Raw genomic sequence first — 19,634 nt, 5'->3', positions numbered from 1 at the left:
AATATTTTGTCCAGATTTTAGGGGGGGAAATGAAGTCTTCTAGTCCAGTTGTATAGTTAGACAGCATATGTATTTTTTACGAGTGTCGCGTCTAGCCTGCCTGTCTATTCGTGGCGGACATGGGGTGGGAGTTGCTCTCGCGGCTAGCTTCAGTCGACCCGAGTCCGTCGTCCGTCAAGGGTTAAGGTTCGACAGTTGTGTTGATTCGGTGGACTCGTGATATTTGGCGTGCGTCCAGTCTCCCGGACGATGTAACATGGCGATGGTCGCGTCCAACATGAGTGGTCACATACAAAAACAGTTAACCCGTTCGTTGGAGCGGATTTTAGAAGAGGCGCACCTCAGCGGCGAGCTAAAACTGAGTGGTCGAAAGCTGAAGGAGTTTCCGAAAACCGGCGTCAAGTACAACCTATGCGACACCGTTACCGCTGGTATGTCGAACGATTGTTGTTTCCCTCCCTTCGATACCCGATCGCCGGTGGTATAGACAGACGGTTGTGCACAGATGCTTGAGCGTTTTGTTGACCTCTGTTTATCATATCTCATAAATGACGTTTTTAATTTCTCATTATTGCGGTGAATTCTCGCCTTCTTAGCTCGTCAGAATTGTTTACGTCACGCCCATGCTTCTCCGTTTATTGTTATGCCAATTACTCGTCCGCCACCCTTTGTCTTCCATCAACAATTATGGTCACTTATCGAATTTTATCGTAGACATAATTCTAACTGAGATTATAAAAAGTGCTAAAGAAAAAATCAACGTACGCAAGCTCGACGCATTGTACTTTCCCCACTTTGACATTTTCCTATTCTTGTAACAAAGGTTCCCGGCTATCTTTACATGTCTAGCATAGTATCAGTTTCCGGAACGTAAAGATGTTGATAAGCTCCCAGGAAAATGTAACGCCTGCTTCCCATCGAAAAGTAGCTTGAAATTCAGAACAATTTGTTGGAAAAAAATATAAGACACTTACCACGTAAATGTTTAATCGTTATTACAGTTGACGCAACTCGTCAGGCTTGCATATTCCTCGGTAACGCGATACCGGGGAGAGCGTTAATGTGATTGAATTATTAAATACGTATGCGCATCACGTTGCTTCGGTACGAGACGAGGACCGATCACGGCGTGCATTTAAATTTGCAACAGTTTATATTATGTATTTCAGTCCTCATCGCCGCCTTACTAGAGAAAGTCTACATAAGAACGTAGCGAGGCGACCCTTCTCCCGACGGTCCTTGTTGATGTAATCGACGTACATACCTATTTATTTGTTCATTTATTCAACATTAAATGACAAAGGTCTATTGGTTCCCTTTGTCTGCACATACGCAGGTTCGCTGGACCGCGACAAACATATCCGTGCAGTGTATGTTTGTTCCGTACAGGACTTTGAACGGGCTGATAACGATGAATCCTCGCAGGAGGAAATCGCTTCGTTGTTTCTTCTTTCACCGAGGTACTTAACTGTAAAACGTACAGGAATGCAAAACTGCTCCTTTTCTCCTGTCTGTTCCGATACGCCCGTTGCACAGGTGTGAACGAAGAGAACGGAAGATCAGTATCGACCTGATAACCGGAGTATACACTCATTCGATGGTGATTCGGATTACCGGCTGTATCGACGTCTATAACATTTCCGTCTTTATCTCTTCTAACTAAACCTAGATATTACGCTACCAAGAATGCCCCAATCAGTCACAATCTCGGAGTGATTAAACAGTCGAGGGATCTGATATCTAGTTCTTATAATGGATCAGTGGAATTCTTGGCAATACGAAGCCTACATTCTTCGATCACATTACGGATACAAGTTGCGTAATTCCAATTGAACGACACAAGATTGGACAGATGCTTCATTAATCCCTGGGTCAGGTTCCCTTAGGCAGTACCTGAAGAGCGAAAAAAAAGAAGGGAAATGTTAACACCCCCCCCCCCCCCCCCCCCCCCCCCATGCGTTTACCGTTACAGGTCTTTCCACCGTTTCTGCCATGTATTTATATTTGCTAACTTGAAAGTTGGCACGATAAAGTGTTGTACAGCCTCTAAGCACAAAACATATACGTCATTCTGAATTTCTTGTACTATTTCGAGCGCCGTAGGCAATCTTGATCGTGGTTCTGCTTGCGGCTTTTCACCAGATTGATCGAGGTCCGTATATGGAGAGGCCTGCCGCAGCCAGTACATGCAAAACTCTCCCCTTCTGGACAATTTCACCTCGCGTAAAAGGAACGTTATTATATTTTATCCTCCAGTGATCTCGGGTCGCGTAGCTATCGCACGCGTTTCCTTCGATGTATACCGATGCATGGAAACTTAGCCGCCATTCTTCCTGCTCCGTCCTATTTTCCGGTTTATTATTGTGTAACTAGTGGACGCTTTAGGGTATGCCGGGGTAAAAGCGTAAAGTACGCCACTTTTACCACTTCGGTATGTATGTACTCTCGACCACTCTTTGCGGAGAGGGGCTGAAAGATTTTCCCGAGCTTAGCTATAGCCGCCTTGGCATTGCTTGTGGCTCGGTTTGCCAAGATGCGCAGAATTTTTATTCGCCCCTATTACGTGTATGAGGAGAATTGTTATTTTTACAATGCCGCAGGCACTTCGTAATCTGCATTCTCGCACACACACTTCGACCAATTTGATGTCATCGTTTCTACTTCATCTTATAACATATACTATTATAAGCCGGTCTTCCCGGAATTCATTTCCTTCCCGAGAAACTGACCTGCGGGGGTTGCGTAACGAAGTTGTACCCCTCATTTCCTTCTTCTGATTAGGTCGTCGGCTTCCCCCTTAGCTACGGCGAGGGTGTCATTGTGCCCCTAAATTACTTGGCGTTTCTGGTAGCGCGATGTGGTGCCGAACGACGAAAGTGCTGGAAAAGTTTCACGCCAATTCGACACAACGCAACGCGCGGTTCTACTCATTATATACACAATTGGCGTTGACGAGTATTTCAATTAATTTCACCTTGTCATATCTTAATAAGCAAAGATTCTTACATAGTACTTCTATTTGCACTAAACCACAATTCAGCTCCGCTACCGATTTAGCTTGTTCGTTGTGATTTTATCTATACATATACGCCTTTTCTGCATCCTTTGTTTCACGTAACATACAATCGTATATGTATAATTGTGGTCATGCAGATAATGGCTAATCACGAGCATGCGGGGATATGAATACGTGCAGGCTTGTCGCAATGACTCAAAAACACTTCAATTTTTATGATCTGCAGGAAGAACGATTGTATTTATGTATGTTAGAAGTATGTATGTCGAATTTAGCAGTCTATATATGGAAATCTGTCATTCGTGAAGAAATTCCATATTCCGCATATATGCTGGATATGCACGACATCTGTATTCGTATCTATATGGAATTGATTATATTCTCCCTGCGACGATGTTAGCCTCTCCTGAATTACAGTAAAGTATTTATTCCCCGAGATATATCTCGCTCGGGGATTTCCCATGGGAAGGCTGTCGCTGCTTCGCGAATATCACATGGGGACGCTGCATGCCTAGTGCAATGTATCCTCTTCACTTGTTCACTGGAGGCTCTCGTTCCACGCATCCTGATAGTATTGCGGAGGCGAAATCGCTGCGACTTCTCCGTAGGCGGGGTTCGTCCGCGTCCTCCGCTTCTAAAGATAGCATGATGGTACGGTGTACGGTAGCCGGAGCGGCAACTGCAAGGGAGGAGGCGAGACGACACATTAGGTCGATATTCCATAATGCCGTGTTGCGACTTTTCTTGCGAGACGTCCATCGGGGCGGAGCGCAAAATTCCTATTTCTCAAAGCGACTCGCGGTACCTTTCAAAGCATCGGTGTTTCCTATCATGTAAAAATTTGACAAAGCCTGTGCGAATCCATTTTCCGCAGGTTGCATTCACTTTTAGTCGTAATGAAATGACAATTTGGGTTTTAATATTTTAAACAACAATAAAGATAACTTTCTTGAGTTACATCCAATGTTAAATTATACACGGATTATGGAAAATATTTCCGTTTTAGTGAGTATGAAGACCAATATGGTGTAAGTTACGAGAATAGTGTGTGATGTGGAAGCAGCAAGACTTTTGACTATTGTATAATAAAACCTTTCTTTGACTTTGAAGAACAACTTCCCGGGCAACTCGTGATTCAAAGAATGAAAGAAACCAATAGGTTTCTCTCCGCCGAGCACATAACAAACAATTGTATTTTAATACTCCACTCTTCCACCTGGTGGGTATAATGCAGCACATTCATAATCCCGAGTGTAATACTCGACATGTCGTATGCATATATAACATACATATGCAAGCTGCATACAAAGACGGCGCGATGACCACACACACGACACCAAACATTACTACAATGTAAGTGTTGTATTATAATCCACGGGAATTGACGTCACTAGGCGCAACGTCTACATATCAAGCTTTGGATATCGCTCACCATGACGGTGGAAGACATTACGCGACCGTTTGGGAATCGGACGACCGGATGTCCTGGCGTTCGTCGTTCGCTCTCTCCCCCCTTCAGGAATAGGCAGGAGACCCGTCGGTGGAGGCAGGTACACGTGCGTGTTGCCTCGGGGGTTAACAACTGGAGTTGTACACGTAGTCTGGCTCTCGACCTACCACTTGAGCTGCACGAGCGGGCGATCGTAGGTCCGGTGTCCACGCGTGGGCATCCTTTAAGATGCATATTCCTGTTGCACCGCGTGCAATACCTAGACGGCTAGATCTCAAGATACGTTGACGCGGTCGTTTTACTTTACGCCACAAGTTATAATTAGAGCCCGGCGCCTATCCCGTTGGTAGGGCTCGCCGCCCTGCGACGAGGATCAGAGACTCCTCCGAGTTTGCTCGCAGCAGCTTCGAATTCAAGTGAGGAATCGTACATACATCGGCCAGCCTTCCAAGGCGCGTTGGAAACTGTATAAGAAGAACTACGAAGCGAATCCTGTAGGATTGTGTATGAATGTTTGTACGACGGGACGGTGGTCGATTCGCGTTGATCGAGTTTCTTTACGGAGGAGGAGCTTTCCGTCCTTCCATCTCTTATCTTACGTGTAAACTTGTCATTTCTATGGCCTTGCTGCCGGTGTAACGTATCCGGATACGTGTCAACTGTATAATTGTGTCGAGGCATTTTTTTTCTCCTTTGTCTTCTCGGATGTCGCTTTAATTATGTTACCAAATTGCATTATTCTTCGACGCGAAATAATCCGTGCAAGAGATAGTGTCTCGATGTGTGAATTGAGAAATATAATTCATTCGTGTCTTGAATGAGGAAGAAAAACTTACATGCATGTATTTGGCTCACGTCGTTTATGAAATATCTGTGACGTATATGTATATGAGACGAGAGACATTCGTGCCTGACGTAAAATCAATCGATCCTTTATAGAGGCGCATCACACCGAGCTGTCTGTTAATTGTATAAGTTGCATCAATATTTGAGACATCGATGAAAAAAAGGTGGAGCTCACGATAAGTTTAAAACATGCTTCGAAAGCACGATACACGCAACCATTTAATTAACGAAGTGGTAATTGGTAGGCACATCGATTCTCGCGTTGGGTATGGCGGAATGGCACTCCCTTCGTTCAAATATATGGTCCTGATAATCGCAACTTCTCGTGAGAATCCTCGCTGCTGCCAATAATATCGCAGTTCGATCGATGATACAACGGCAACGATAAGGTGATAGCTTATTGTGTGCGACGAAGCCGCCACTCAGTTTCCTCTCGTAAAGAATTTGCGCGCGTCAAGTTTCGATACGTGGGGGTAAAACACGTACTTTAAAACACTGTAGCCAAAATCACACATATGTGTTTCTTCTCTCGCCTGCAGCACGAGCGGCAAAGACATTGATATGAATCCCGAGGAATCGCGCCTCTAGGCCTCTCCTCGCTCGGCAACGTGGACCTCTTACTCTCTCCTCTCCAGCCTTCAATATTTTCTTTTTACTTATAAGACTCAGCCTCTCTGGCCGCACGTGTTTGACGTTAACGTCAAGCACCTAACACATGCGCGGCGATATATAAGCGGGCAAGGGCCTTGCGTTATTATTATTTTACTTTCATTGTTTTCTTTGCTCCGCGAACGGAATAAGATTTCCACAAAAATCTTGCCTTTTTTTCTTCTTCATCGCTCCTCCTACCACGTGCAAGAAGTAGAAATTGGTCAGCGTTGCACTGGCAGAAATAAGCACAAATCAATGTTACAGAGGTTTTCTAAAATTGAAGGAGCCGGAGGAAATGACGTCGCGTCATTCTTCATCATCTGTGTTTCACCCAGAACATGACGTAGAACATACGACCAGCCCGTGCCACTACAAAACAAACCAAGTAGTTACGAGAAACGACTTAATTAACCTTAATCGTTCGATGACCCAGTCAGAACCCCGCAGAGCAACGTCACGTTCATCGTACAATATCATGAATAATATGACAATTCCTGGAATCATTTTCGCTCGCCCCATGCGACGCGATTCTGATTTATCACATCTCTCGTCGTTTTTGGAGGACGAAAAATTTGCTCGTATTCTCCGGTACAGATGCTTGCATCTCTTCTTTTCCAGACCCTGATGCACCGGCGATGAAAACCGTATTTCGCGGTTTGCTCGACTTGACTTTACCTTATCCTTGGGTCGACTCGCGCCTCTCTGTCGCGAGACTGCGGCAGCCACTTCCGGTACGGACGCGCCAGCTCGACGCGACCTGCATGCAAAAACAGCAGCTATTAGCTCGAAGTAGTACATCAATGACCCAGGAGGAGTTGTCCTTGCTGTTGTAGATTCTAAACTCAGAAAAATAATCGTTAAAAACGATATTAAGTTTTGCACGCGGCCATGAATCAGTTGAACTCTACGACTTACTGCAATATATAATTCACGATAAAATTTGGACAGTAAACTGAATTTTGCACGTCGCCGCTGATCCTCTGATGCAAATCAAAGACAACGCTTTGTCGCATCATCAATTTGCAATATACTATATCGCTTTGATGATCTCGTCCCTTCTCAACGACATAACGCTTGGATCAGCAGACAGTTAGTCATGTATCCGTGTGTGTACACGAGCTTATGTAGAGTTGTACTACGGCGTGTAATGGGCATCCAGGTTTTCGATTCGGCAGCGACGCTCTATCCATACGTCCTTTGCAACTGCAGCCGCTGTATGGGTATCCCGTGGGTGGTTGGAACGAAGTCAAGCAGCAGCAACCGACGCCAATATCTCGTTCTTTATCGTTACTTTGATTATATTGACGACGAGCGTCGACGGCCCTTGATAATTAGTGTAATTACAATACCTATTCGCAATTCTATTGTGTTTACTACTGTTGAGAAGCTCGGTGAAGTTGGGGTTCAGTGACCCAATATAAACCGGGCATCCACCCTGCTGCGCACCGTGCAATGCAGGAAAGGAATAAAAATGACGCGACAGTTGGCGCAGAGGGTCTATTATACATGTATGGCAGTTCCATTTCAGTAGACATAGCGAAAGTGATGATCATGGAACGTGTTTCCCACGGTAATTTTATATGCTTACGCGTTTACCGATTCGCGATACATACTTACTTCAATGTCCGCACTTCGATATGTCACCTATTATAACATCACGTTCCTTCAGTTGCAACGACATCTTTCGATCAGCATTGCAAGTCCTCATCCTCCTCTTCGTTTTTGCCAGCACACCCTCGCATGTGCACTTGGTGCGCCCTATCGATCGGCTAGCGCACGCCAAGGACCTCGACCTTGGGGCGAACTCCGGATTATTCCCTTCCAAACAAGGGAAAACGTGTGGGGTGCCCGGTGCAAGTACTGGAAATGAAAATATGTTGTATTTACGAGCAGTAAAAATAATCCTCTGTATTATATTGGGATTTGACTCGTGTCGTCGGAATATCATTTTCAGATTTTCTCAATGCGTGTATACCTGTATTGAGACAATCCTGAACAATGATATAACGATGAAGTCATTTTTTGGACATCACGTCATAATCGGTTATAATCGGTGCAACTGCTTATACGATAATTCCGGAAATTCAGCTACTGCAGTTTGTTCGAAGATCGTCCTAAATCCAGCCATGTTGCAACGCGTTCTTATTATATACTTGTATTACAGCGTCGTGTGCATGACGTAGATGATGCTGCAACAATCACGCTATCGATGCTGTACGTACTGCAGGTAGAGGACGGCGTTTGCACCTTGGCCGCTAATCGGCCTGCTTTATTAACGCAATTAACCCGAGGTCGAGCGGACGCGCCGACGAGATTGTAGTCAATCGATTATCGAATCAAGCCATCTCTGCACCCCAGCTATTCTTCTGGCTTCTTTCTCCATCCAACCTTCGTCTCTCTCTCTCTCTTCTTCACTCCCCGTCCTCCAGGTCTCTCTCCCTTCGTTTCGTTTCTACGCGTGCCAAGCGTAAGAAGGATCCCCGAGACCCGCAGGAGCGTATTGATCAGGGCGTTCGGCGCCGGCAGCAGCTGTGAGTTGCGAGCCACCCTTCGGAGACGGGCACGTGGCTCGCACGCCCCATTCACTAATACACACTCTCTCGCCCCGGCCAACTCCGCGCCCTTTTGCAACGCAGCTGTTGTTGCTACGGGGAAACTAGGGACTGCCCGTCGGTACAAATGCTTCAGGAATCATTACCTTGCACGGTGGTCTTAGTTCCTACACCCCCCACTTTCATACATTGCATATGTGGTTTCAGGTGTATGTGCAGTGTGCACTAAGGGTGTGCAAATGCATACGTATGGTAGTACGTACACCATGCAGCAGGAACAGGTAGCTTGACGAGTACTTGAAGCTGTATGTCGAATACTGCTACAGGCTGATGGAAGATTTCTACCCTCAGTCTATGTACACGAATTCGATAATTTATATTATATATAGATGACACTTTTTGGATGATTAATCACAGTGATTTTAATAAATATGTGGGTTAATAAGTAATAAATATATAGGATTTTTATTAATTGATAAGTATTATGTGAAACGAGTATTTTTCAACATTTTTCAACATCGAATCGTGCAGTCGTTCCGGCTCTACTTTTTTATTTCTAATCACACGCTTTGGAATTAGATAGCGAACTTGTATATCTCTAATTTCTAAATGTAAAAACTTCTTTTCGTCAATATTTGCTATCTTTTTGCTAAAATGATTTTGTTTTTATAAAAGAAACACTGTTTCCTACATCTTGTACAGCTAATTTTCATTCTATTTACCAGCTATATGATTAACACTTTTAATATTTCAAGATTCTTGAAGTATTATGGAAATTGTTGGAAATGTTATTTGTCGAGTTTTTACGATGAAGTAATCGATTCGAAGAACTCGTGCGGTGGCAGTGTCAAAACGACATAATTTTTTTTACAAAAATGTTTCGCGTTTTATCGAAAAATCTAATCACGCTAATTATTTCTCGTGGTCAAGGATATCCCGTCAAGTTTTTCAGATTATTTTTTCTTTGGAAAACAGAGTAAAATGACATGGGTTTTTCGTGGACATTGAAATGCATTCTATTACCAAATATACGGAGTTTAAAAAGTATGCATTCGCTTGTGTTGCAGATTTGTCGAAAAATCGATTCGCGGAATTGCCTGAAGAAGTAACCGAGTACCCTTTTCTGGAGAAACTTCAACTCTACCACAATGCGATTCGTGTCATTCCCGACACCGTCGTCATGCTGCAGTCCCTGGCCTACCTTGACTTGAGGTGATTCAACGATCACACATACGAATAGCGTGCATGAATAATAGTTGAACAAGGATCGAGCATGGAAAAATATATAAAACCAATCAATCTTATCTCTCGTACAGTCGCAATCAACTCACCACTCTTCCACGGGAAGTATGCCGCCTTCCGCTTCAAACTTTACTCGTCGCTCACAACCGGCTGGTTTCCCTTCCCGAAGAACTGGGCAGGATGTCAGCGCTGGCTGAACTCGACGCTGGGTGCAATGAGATATCTACTCTTCCACCGCGGATCGGAGATTTGCCAAGACTCAGGAGCCTCGACTTGAGGAGTAATCTTTTGGTACAGCTACCGATAGGTAAAAATTAGTCGGAATATATAAACGTATAAACGTATAAACGTATGTACGTAAGTATGATCGTTTAATAAGTTATTCCTGTTTACCTTAATTTTTCATAGAGCTCACGTACCTTCGGCTGGTCAAGCTCGATGTCAGTGGAAACCGAATATCGGTGCTACCTAACGAGCTCAGGAAAATGAAGAGCCTCATTGAACTCAAGCTGATGGAAAACCCTCTGACCTCGCCGCCTGCTTCGGTAGGTCGACAACCGTGATATTTCATATAATTCTGTCTTGTTCCGTCTATTCACAAAGTTATTCATTACATTACAGTTGTGCACCCGTGGTCGTATTCATATCTTCAAGTACCTTGAGAGACAAGCCGTGAAGCACGAGCGTGCGAGGGGCGGAAGGGCTCGACGCATTCCCTTGGAGGCCCGCGGACACGCCACCCTTGACACGAGGTCCCACAGACGCCACAACGTCGACAGCGGATACAGCACAAGCGACGGGGTTGACAAACGATGGTCGCAGGAAATCCACCCTGGGGTTGGTGTCCTTTTATTGATTGTTTCAATTTAGTTTTCATCCAAGAGACGCTACTCTACGATTCAGCTTATTTTTGGAACACATTTTCAGTTCCTTCTCATTCCCCAGGTCCACGAAGGCGACGTTCGCGGACCTTGGCGTCAAGAATGCTCACCGCTGTCCATCCCTCTGCCTGCCCGGGAACCAGCAGCAACCAATGGCACGTGCAGCGGTACTTCTACACCCAGCACGATATCGCCGGGGGAGCACACCTCGCTCGAAGATGAACTAGGAAAGGTAGATAAAGTTTGATTAAATTTTTCGTTTAGTTTTCGATGGATCCAACTATTACATCATTTACGCGTTGTTGAATACAAATTTGCGGTTCACGAATTCTCATCCTGAAGCTTAAGGGTTTCTTTTCAATTACTTTGAATTGTAACTACATGATAAAGAAACCTCTGAATTAAATATGCGCAAGCCTCAGGTTGGTATAATAAATTGTCATTTTTTATGCATATTTCTTGTGTATAACCACGGAGATTTCACATTTGAAATTTCTTGTTTCATTATGAAATTTATTCTTCCAGGCAATGATACTGCACGACCAGCTTGAGAAGCGGAAGTTGGAAAGAAGCACATCTGATAATAGTGGTGACCCGCGGAGAATAACGGCAGCTAATTGTCCAAATTCATCTACTGTATCAGGGTATGTTTTTTTTAATTCAATTTTCAACTTCAATATTCTCTCTGTGGTTTTTTTTTCTTTTGATTATTGAAAAACGCGACAGTTCGACGTCCCAGCCGATCTTTATTTGTTATATATCCAGTGTGAATATTTAGTATTTTAAATTACTAATAACAGTACCATGGACGGAAAATTGTTCTGCGTAACTTGCATGTGTGCATGAGAGGTGCTATTGAGAGTGTTTTTTCAGCCACTTGGAAAGTGTTCCGTTGACCCAAATCACACACGAACCACCCCTTGGCACCTCGCAATCTATACAACCTATTCAAACAACAGTCAACAATTCGCCACAGGTCAATGGAGATGAAAAGAGGCCTTTGAATCACATCCAAACGTACAGGTAACGCTCTTTCTTTCGAGACCCAAGTTCGGTGCTGCAACAATTTTGTTTTTCTCTTTCAGTTCTGTTATTCTTTCGTTGTTTTCTGTTTTATATATTTTTATGTGATATATAATTATTGAGTTGTGGTAAAATAACTATCATAATTATAATTGTATATTCGATTTTTTTTAAGGGAATACAAAGAGGCTTTGAGACAGCAGAGGGTGAACGAAGGGCCTAGCGTGTACAGGCTATGCAAGCAGACCACACCGCCAGGCAATGAATCATCGAACGAATCCCACAGCAACGAAGCATCAGATGCTAATCAATCCAAAGATAATTCTCAGTCTAAGCAAATATTCACCGATGAAAATTCTCTAAAAAGGCCGGTACAGAAAGTACCACCGTCCCGTATCAATTATCAAAATGCAGGCATTTTCAATGGCGGTAGCAATAACGAGTATAACAACAAAAACGGAAAACTGACTGAGCAAATTTACAGAAAGCCTAACTCACCGATAAAAACTTCCACTAGCATTTCATCAATAAATTCTAGCCCAAGTCATGCGCCAAGACTCGTCAAAACTGCTATAGGATACGTGGATGGTAATTAATTTTTTTACACAATTTTTTTAAAACAATTTTAGTACAAACATTAGTTGGTAGTTTAGTAGTTTAGTTACCTATTCAAAACAATGGGAAAAATTTTTTTCTTTAGGTAACAAGAGTCCAAATAGAAATGGTGGGAGTCCTAAATCGACACGGTCTGTCACATGGAATAGTAACGTGCCTGAGAAATATTCATTCACAATGCGCAGAGAATTCGAGCGAGCCAAAGAGGAGGCAGACTTGATTGAACAACTTAGAAGTGTAAGTTTCAAGCCTAATCGAATGAATCTGCAGGAAAATCACTGTTGGTGACTTTTCGAAGTGCTCATGTTTATATTTCACTTTGCCTTTGCTACAGCACATAGAGACAAGACTGAAGATGGCTCTTCCAGAAGACCTGGCGCCGGCGTTGACCGACGGTGTTGTCCTCTGTCATCTGGCAAACCACGTTAGACCTCGTTCTGTTGCCAGTATTCACGTTCCTTCTCCTGCTGTGGTAAGTTTTTAATCTTGTACACGGTGTGACAAAAATATTTAGGCTTAAGTGAGGATTTTTCGTATGTTACTTCCCATATGATTTGTCTTATTTGACTGATCACTCTGCTCTATATAGCCGAAGCTGACAATGGCAAGATGTAGGCGGAACGTTGACAACTTTCTTGAAGCGTGCAGAAAGATCGGAGTAGACGAGGTACGAAATATACTTTTCAGAGTGATTATAGAATAAGTATCACGAAATTATAAAATTTGGTATTCAAGATTCATATCCTGCATGCATTAGTAGATGTTATTATTCTCGGAAAAATTACCCTGTGCCTTATAGAAGGGATCATGTTTCTGATTCTCCTATCACGTTTGTTCCCAGTTTGGATAAATTTATTTAAATACCGCACAATAATGTTGCATATCGATACAGCTCTCACTTTAATAGACATTGGGTGTATCAAAAAGGTATTTTGTAATCAATAAAGCCAAAATAGTTTCGTCTTATTTGTATGCATTGATACCAAGTTATCAGGCAATTTTTCAAAACTTGAACGCACGTTTATTGACAATTTATTCGCTAGTCCTGCTGATTTCTTGGAGTGAACATGTAGTAAATATTTGCATGGTGAAAGAAAGATGTAGATTTAGTTGATATAAAAACTAAGTATCACGACAATATTAATCAGCACTACCTCATATTAGTGATAAGGTGTAACGGATTGTATTACTTTAGCTTTTTCATGCCTGATTATGTGAATGCGTAGGTAACGGTGAAGAAATTAGTCATTTGAATTTTCTAAGTGAAAAACGTGCCAATCCAACAACTACTAGTCAGTCCCTACTTCTCTACATTCCCCAGTACACGAATGTAACTGACAATACAACGGTGTCATTTATTTTCCTGAAAATACGTGAAGATTAATATTTGACAACGCGTGAAAGCAGGAACAAGTTTTAGCTGCATGCAATGGATGATATTTGCTTATGTGTCCGATAGGTCGTAACAATGCTGTTGTTTTAGGAGTCATACTTAATCGAAAATGTCCGAATTAGTTAGTCATTAAAATAGTAACTGTAAAGAGAAAAAAAATTGTCAAAAGTTAGATTATGATTCGCCGAATACAGTGCGTATAAAAAATGAATTGATATTTTTCGTTGAATTATTGTTAGATGGATGTTAGAAGCTATCAAGAAATATATGAAGATATTAATGAAAAGAAATGCGGACTCTAACGAGATGTAGATTTAAACGGGAATCGGGAGTCTGGAAGGTAAAAAACTGGGACTGACTAGTGTGGTTGTTGGTTGCAGGAGGTGTTGTTGGACGCGGACGCGATCATGGACGTGGGTTACATGGATGCCTATGGGCTGGAGGCTCTCGGGCGTCTAGTATCAGCGCTTGTTGAATTAGAGGGCTTCGAGGAACCTGCAGGTTCATCTCGTACGATTCAGGACAGCGTCCTCTCCGCGATGCTTTTTGCCACGTTTATTACTACTCTGATGCTACTATATATTTTTCCAATACCTGAGTAGGAAAGTTAATTCCTGAACAGTTGATGGACCTTTTATCATTTTGCTGCAACAGCTGTAATTCTTAGCATTAACATTCGCTGCATAGTTTGTAGGATATAACAAATCGCTTAAATGCAATCTGGACATGTATATCAAAACGGTGCTTAATTATTAATTAATACGCGTCAAGGATGAAAAAATAAGAGACGGCTGATTATTTCACAAGTTGGCGATACGTAAGAACACTTTTGTAAGAAAATATTTTATGCGTTCTAATGAATCTAGCTTTGTAACGTTAAACATGCCTTTGAAGTTAGATATTCCTAGTGTAGTCGACCAAAACGCCGAGGCTCTCGAGAATTGATTGGCCCGTGAACGATTAGAATTTCTTGCCAGAATGAGCAGATGTATCTGTAACTATTAATTGAGCTTTCGTTTCTTCGAACATATCAGAAAATATTTGTAACGTTTTGCGGTGTAAATTATTCGGCATATGTCAGAAACATTTACAGGACGAACAGTTCTCAAGCAGTATAGCCCAACATAGACGGCAGGACATAGCAGAGCAGGGTCACCGCGTTCCTGCTGCTGCTAACTTATTTTCATAGATGCGCGCCAAATGTATTTGTATACCTACGTGTAAAATTCATACGCGTAGCACGAGTATTAATACGAATTATATTTAATATTAATCAATTAATCAATTTATTACGAAGCTTCGATTCAAAGGCGAAATTTTTCCTCGTGTAAGTTACATACCAAATGGTTATTTTGACACGTGTTTCTATCCTATTGGATACAAGTTTGGAATTGACATCAATTTTTGATACTAGCATTTAAATTTGTCTTTGAACTCGTAACAACGTAAATTTACATACATATATTGTATTAGATTATACTGTAATAACTACGTACAAATTAGCGAACTATATTTATACCATTTCACAGGAATCTTTTGTAATTCAGGCAGGAATTACCAATTACTCATTTTCAATGCTACTGTAATAACTTTGCATAATATTCGCTACATAGCAGTCATTGCAACAATCTCATCTACCCGTAGGCATTATTATATTTTGAAATCTAAGTGAACTGTTGCCATTCAAAGTTTCAGCCTCTAGTCTCAATGATACGTTCTATCTAGTCATGATATATATCCAAGCTGAATGGCAACCGATTTTTCGCAGGGAATAGCTGGATAATAATTGATATTATTTTATTTTCATTTTTGAACAATCTCAGTTTTGTCATTTCATTTCAAATTTTGAAAATACTTTTTGTATTGTTGCAAAGTGAGTTTAACGTTAATGGAATTTGATTATCATTAGGCAGATGGATATTTGAACAGAAACGTAAACCGTGTTTGTTCCTATTTTTATAACTTCTCTCCTAAAATTGAAGCTAGTTTCAACTAATTTGTACATTGGTCTGATGTGAAGGTTTGTTTGTAATGTAAATACCAGATGTCTATATTCTGCATTTTAATTATAAAATCAGTATTAATAAAATTGGGCACCCGCCCAGATACGAACATTGATATGCTAAAAGACTGGATTTGAAGGATAGTTTTTATTCTGATGTCGTCGGCTGAGAACAAGAACACCCTATCTCAGAATTTACTTCAAAAAACCTCATCTAGATTTTCGTTCAGCAAAACCCCATCTTAGAATTTCGTTGAACAACATCATATGTCCAAAGTAATTTCCGAGGACATGTTTTTGAACGAAATTCTGAGATGGGATTTCATTGAACCAAAATCTGAGGTGAGATTTTGGTGAGATTTTGTTGAACCAAGTTCTGAGATAGGATGAGGAGATAGCTCTCAGCTGACGATACCAATTTTTATCGGAGGGAAGTAATTGACTAATTTAACGACTTTGTTGTATGATGTAGAAGTGAAATCATTCCGTTATTATTAATATTCGTTATTGTATATCAGTTAATTAATCTAATTGGTGCTTGGTTTTTTATTAGAAGCTTAAGCGTTTGCTTTTAATCGTTATGGATTCGTTCTTAATTTATTATTGTATGATATAAATCAATTTTCAATCAGTATTTATTTATTGAAAAAAAAATTATTTTGGATAGGTATATATGATGATTGGTACGAAGATGAAAGATAAAGTGGTTGATTGAAATAATGGTGTAAGTCAATTTGAACCACTACTACACAGCATGAATTCAAATTTTCAAGTGAATTTTTCTTTTTACCTATTTTCATTATTTCAATTACATTATTACCCATGAAAGATTTTTCCACGTATTTTTGCGCAGGTTGATTCTGAGACGATAATTATGCTCTTCGCACGTTACTCGTTTGAGGGTCAACCTGAGCAATTGTACATTTATATAATGTACATTCACAAGATTCTGTGCAAAAACTATGTAATTTGCGATATCAAGTGGAGGAATGTGTGCTTTATATGCAATCTACATACATATGCTCGTGGTATATAGTACACGTGATTATTCATTACGGCCAATATTCGACAATCCCAAATTATTTGCTAATTTTCTTCTTTGAAGAAATATTTGTGATTTAAGTCTGGGATTAAAAAAAAAAAAAATGATCTAGTTTCCCGATTTTTCAAGTCAAACTTATTATGTTCAGTCTGATTATGAAACGAGATCTCAAATGCGAATAGATCACACATTTCACAAAAAAACGATTTTTGGGTTGTAAAGTTTTGATTCTTTCAATTTACGCTGATCTCTCATGATGTTTTTATCTTGCTTCTGAAATGTCTTTGATACAAACAAATGCTTGAATACTCTGTTTTCTCTTCTTCCCTTTTCATTTACCAACCTGATGTACCTTCTCGTAATGTGTAACCAAAATATATCCTTGTAATATCGTCATTTTAAAATAAAATATCCTTTTTATACGGAGTTTCAGTTTTCAGTAACTAAATGATTGTACACCATACAGTGCATGGGTTGATAAAAAAACCTCGGTGGTGAGCTCTATCAAAAAATTATTCATTTTAAAACTGCCATGCGAGTCTAATATTTTAACTTGACTAATCAGTTTTATAAACCATTCCTAATGATTAATTTTGGGTTTTCCAAATTTTGCAGAACTTAGTGTGCTGTGCTAGCGATGTATTGGAAGGTGGTCGTGGTGTCGTCCGAGTCGCAGTCACAGTTGCAGAGCTACTCAGATTCCACCGAATGCGATCACCTCTGCACATAGCAGCCTCTGGATCTCCGCCAATAATAGCCAGCAACTTAACTGCTTAGCGTCAGAGTATATAAAGAAACGAATTATATTACTGTTTACGAGGAAACAAGATTTCCTTTATTAAAGATGTCAAAGTTTGCTCGTTGGTTCCGAGTAATTTAATGACAAACTTATTTTTATTCTCACATTTAGTTAGGTACACACATTCAAATGTGACAAGCAGATAGATATTGACATTAATGTTAGGTGCATAATCTAACGAGATTTATAGACTAATTGAATCGTAAACCAAACTGTACGTGAACCGTCACTGAATATTGAAAAAGTTTATCCACCTTATGGTTAGATAGGTAAACATTTGACTCATATTTTTAGTTTAAAGATTCTTAATTATACGCATATAACTCGCATGTACATTGTATACATTGTAGGATCTCAATTATGATGCTCTGTTAAGCCGATGTTACATATAACTACACCCTAATCGAATTGCGATCTCAGGTGATATGTATTGTGCCTGATAATACTAAACTTAAATTATATCCAGTACTTTACTGTACACGTAATTGGAATGACTACCATTAGATGCCTAATGTTGGATCCAAACTATCGCTGAATTGATGGTAATCCTGAAAATTAAGCGATTAGATTTTTGATAAATACTAGTGTTTCGGTAAAATTTTATACCGCTGTGTGTAATTTTAGGGTCCAAGCAAAAACCGTTCTTACGGGACAAACGAAAGTACTTCGAATACTCGAGTCAATAATTTCTAACGTATGTTTTTTCCAATACGATGTGTTGAAAAATTTGCATACTTATATTCGGTACCTAGACATATATTCAAACTAAAGCACACTGAAGATTGATTTCGATAATTGATGATAGTGTTATATTAATACCGGCTTATGAACGGACTGCTTGATAGCGTATTTATTGTGCCAAAGATGTAATTTTACTATCACGCAATGGGGGCACGAGATCGGTTGGCTCGTTCCGATCACTATAATAGTATATTTGCCCAACACTATCGAATAGATTTTACCTGCCTATCAACGTATCAATCTTGAGTAGCATTGTACTTGAGAAATGGTATATGTTTACTGTGCGCATTAGATTGACTATGTTACCAAGCGTTCTGATAACGCAAATGTGTTATAATTATTAGGAAATATGTTTTGTAACCTAGTATTCGTATAATATTAAGACACACGTTCATATATTTATCATTTACCATTATATCAAAATTCGTACGATAAAATTCGCTCTTACAAGCTGCCAGTACTATCTGTGGCTTCTTTTCAAGAGAATTTTAAAATTCAATGGAACTAGTGCAGATGGGATTTGTCATAAATGTATCTGATTGCGTATCTGTCAGATTCTTTCAACGATCCTTTATCTAGTGATTGTCTGCTTATTTTTGAGTATTATACAGAAACACGATGTATTTGAGAATAAAAATTGTGTATGACGAATTTTAAATTAGTCATTATTTACAAAATCCTTATATAGAACATTTGTACCTATAAATCATAACCGATGATATTGGCATCAATGATAGCTTTTGTATCTCTAAATGACATCACTTATTGTTCTTACCTATTTGCTGCAGAACGTCGAATTCCGTAGAAATTGTATCGCGACTTTTAATCACGAAAAGTGACCGAAAGTATTTCGAACTTTAAATTTTTTGTACACAGAACACGTTTCTGTCACTTTTCTTGTAGTCACTTTTGATGTAATGATATGAAATTGGTTCAGATCTATATGTTTCAAATTAATATTTTTCACTAGCCACAAGAGATGTGGAAACTAAAATTTGTTAGTTTTTTTACGTTGGATTTGCGTGATGACTTTGACCTTTGTTTTCTTCATCAGATTATTAGATGAAATTACAGAATATTCACACTGAAAATTGTCTTAGAAGTAAACACGTAAAATTATGGCAGGTATTTAACTGGATCACGTTATATTCGATATTTACGATGCCGCGCGATTCAATTAACGCCGGAGTTTTAATTCAACGTATTAACTCTTACTGAGATCGGAAAGCGTCCGCGTCCGTCGGTGTATCACTCACGACTGACACAGCAGCTCTGTGAACAACAGACTTTTATTTCCATATTTCGTCAAGGTACGAGTTACGTGATTTGAAACATTGCGCGAGACTGGCGAAATATACATCATATCACTGATCTCATCATA

At 40.3% G+C, this 19,634-nt stretch overlaps 1 protein-coding gene across 6 annotated transcripts; it reads left to right on the top strand.

Annotated features, from left to right (window-relative positions):
• Positions 1-143: 143 nt before the first annotated feature.
• Positions 144-18,904, top strand: LOC124405635 (leucine-rich repeat and calponin homology domain-containing protein). 6 transcript variants are annotated; one of them, XM_046880697.1, is made up of 14 exons: positions 144-431; positions 9,583-9,727; positions 9,832-10,064; positions 10,166-10,302; positions 10,379-10,594; positions 10,685-10,870; positions 11,164-11,282; positions 11,512-11,661; positions 11,837-12,249; positions 12,362-12,513; positions 12,611-12,748; positions 12,866-12,943; positions 14,050-14,170; positions 17,329-17,479. In XM_046880697.1, the coding sequence occupies exons 1-14, from the start codon at positions 257-259 to the stop codon at positions 17,346-17,348; spliced, it is 2,283 nt and encodes a 760-aa protein (XP_046736653.1). In that variant the 5' UTR covers positions 144-256; the 3' UTR covers positions 17,349-17,479. The 6 variants fall into 6 exon arrangements, with proteins under 6 accessions (XP_046736653.1, XP_046736652.1, XP_046736648.1 ...); XM_046880696.1 differs by having other exon boundaries at positions 14,050-14,179; XM_046880692.1 differs by having other exon boundaries at positions 14,050-14,275; positions 17,329-17,464.
• Positions 18,905-19,634: the final 730 nt, after the last annotated feature.

The sequence above is a fragment of the Diprion similis genome, chromosome 4 (assembly GCF_021155765.1).
Source record: "Diprion similis isolate iyDipSimi1 chromosome 4, iyDipSimi1.1, whole genome shotgun sequence".
In the NCBI taxonomy this organism is placed as follows: Eukaryota; Metazoa; Arthropoda; class Insecta; order Hymenoptera; family Diprionidae; genus Diprion; species Diprion similis.
The sequence above is the reverse complement of the archived record's forward strand: the minus strand, read 5'-3'. Positions and strand labels throughout refer to the sequence as shown.

Bases quoted from the DNA above. Each gene is read 5' to 3' on its own strand.
- LOC124405635 (XM_046880692.1), top strand. From the start codon at position 257: ATGGCGATGGTCGCGTCCAACATGAGTGGTCACATACAAAAACAGTTA. The intron at 11,283-11,511 runs GTATGTTTTTTT...GTGTTTTTTCAG, and splicing joins AATTCATCTACTGTATCAGG to CCACTTGGAAAGTGTTCCGT. The intron at 12,944-14,049 runs GTACGAAATATA...TGTTGGTTGCAG, and splicing joins GAAAGATCGGAGTAGACGAG to GAGGTGTTGTTGGACGCGGA.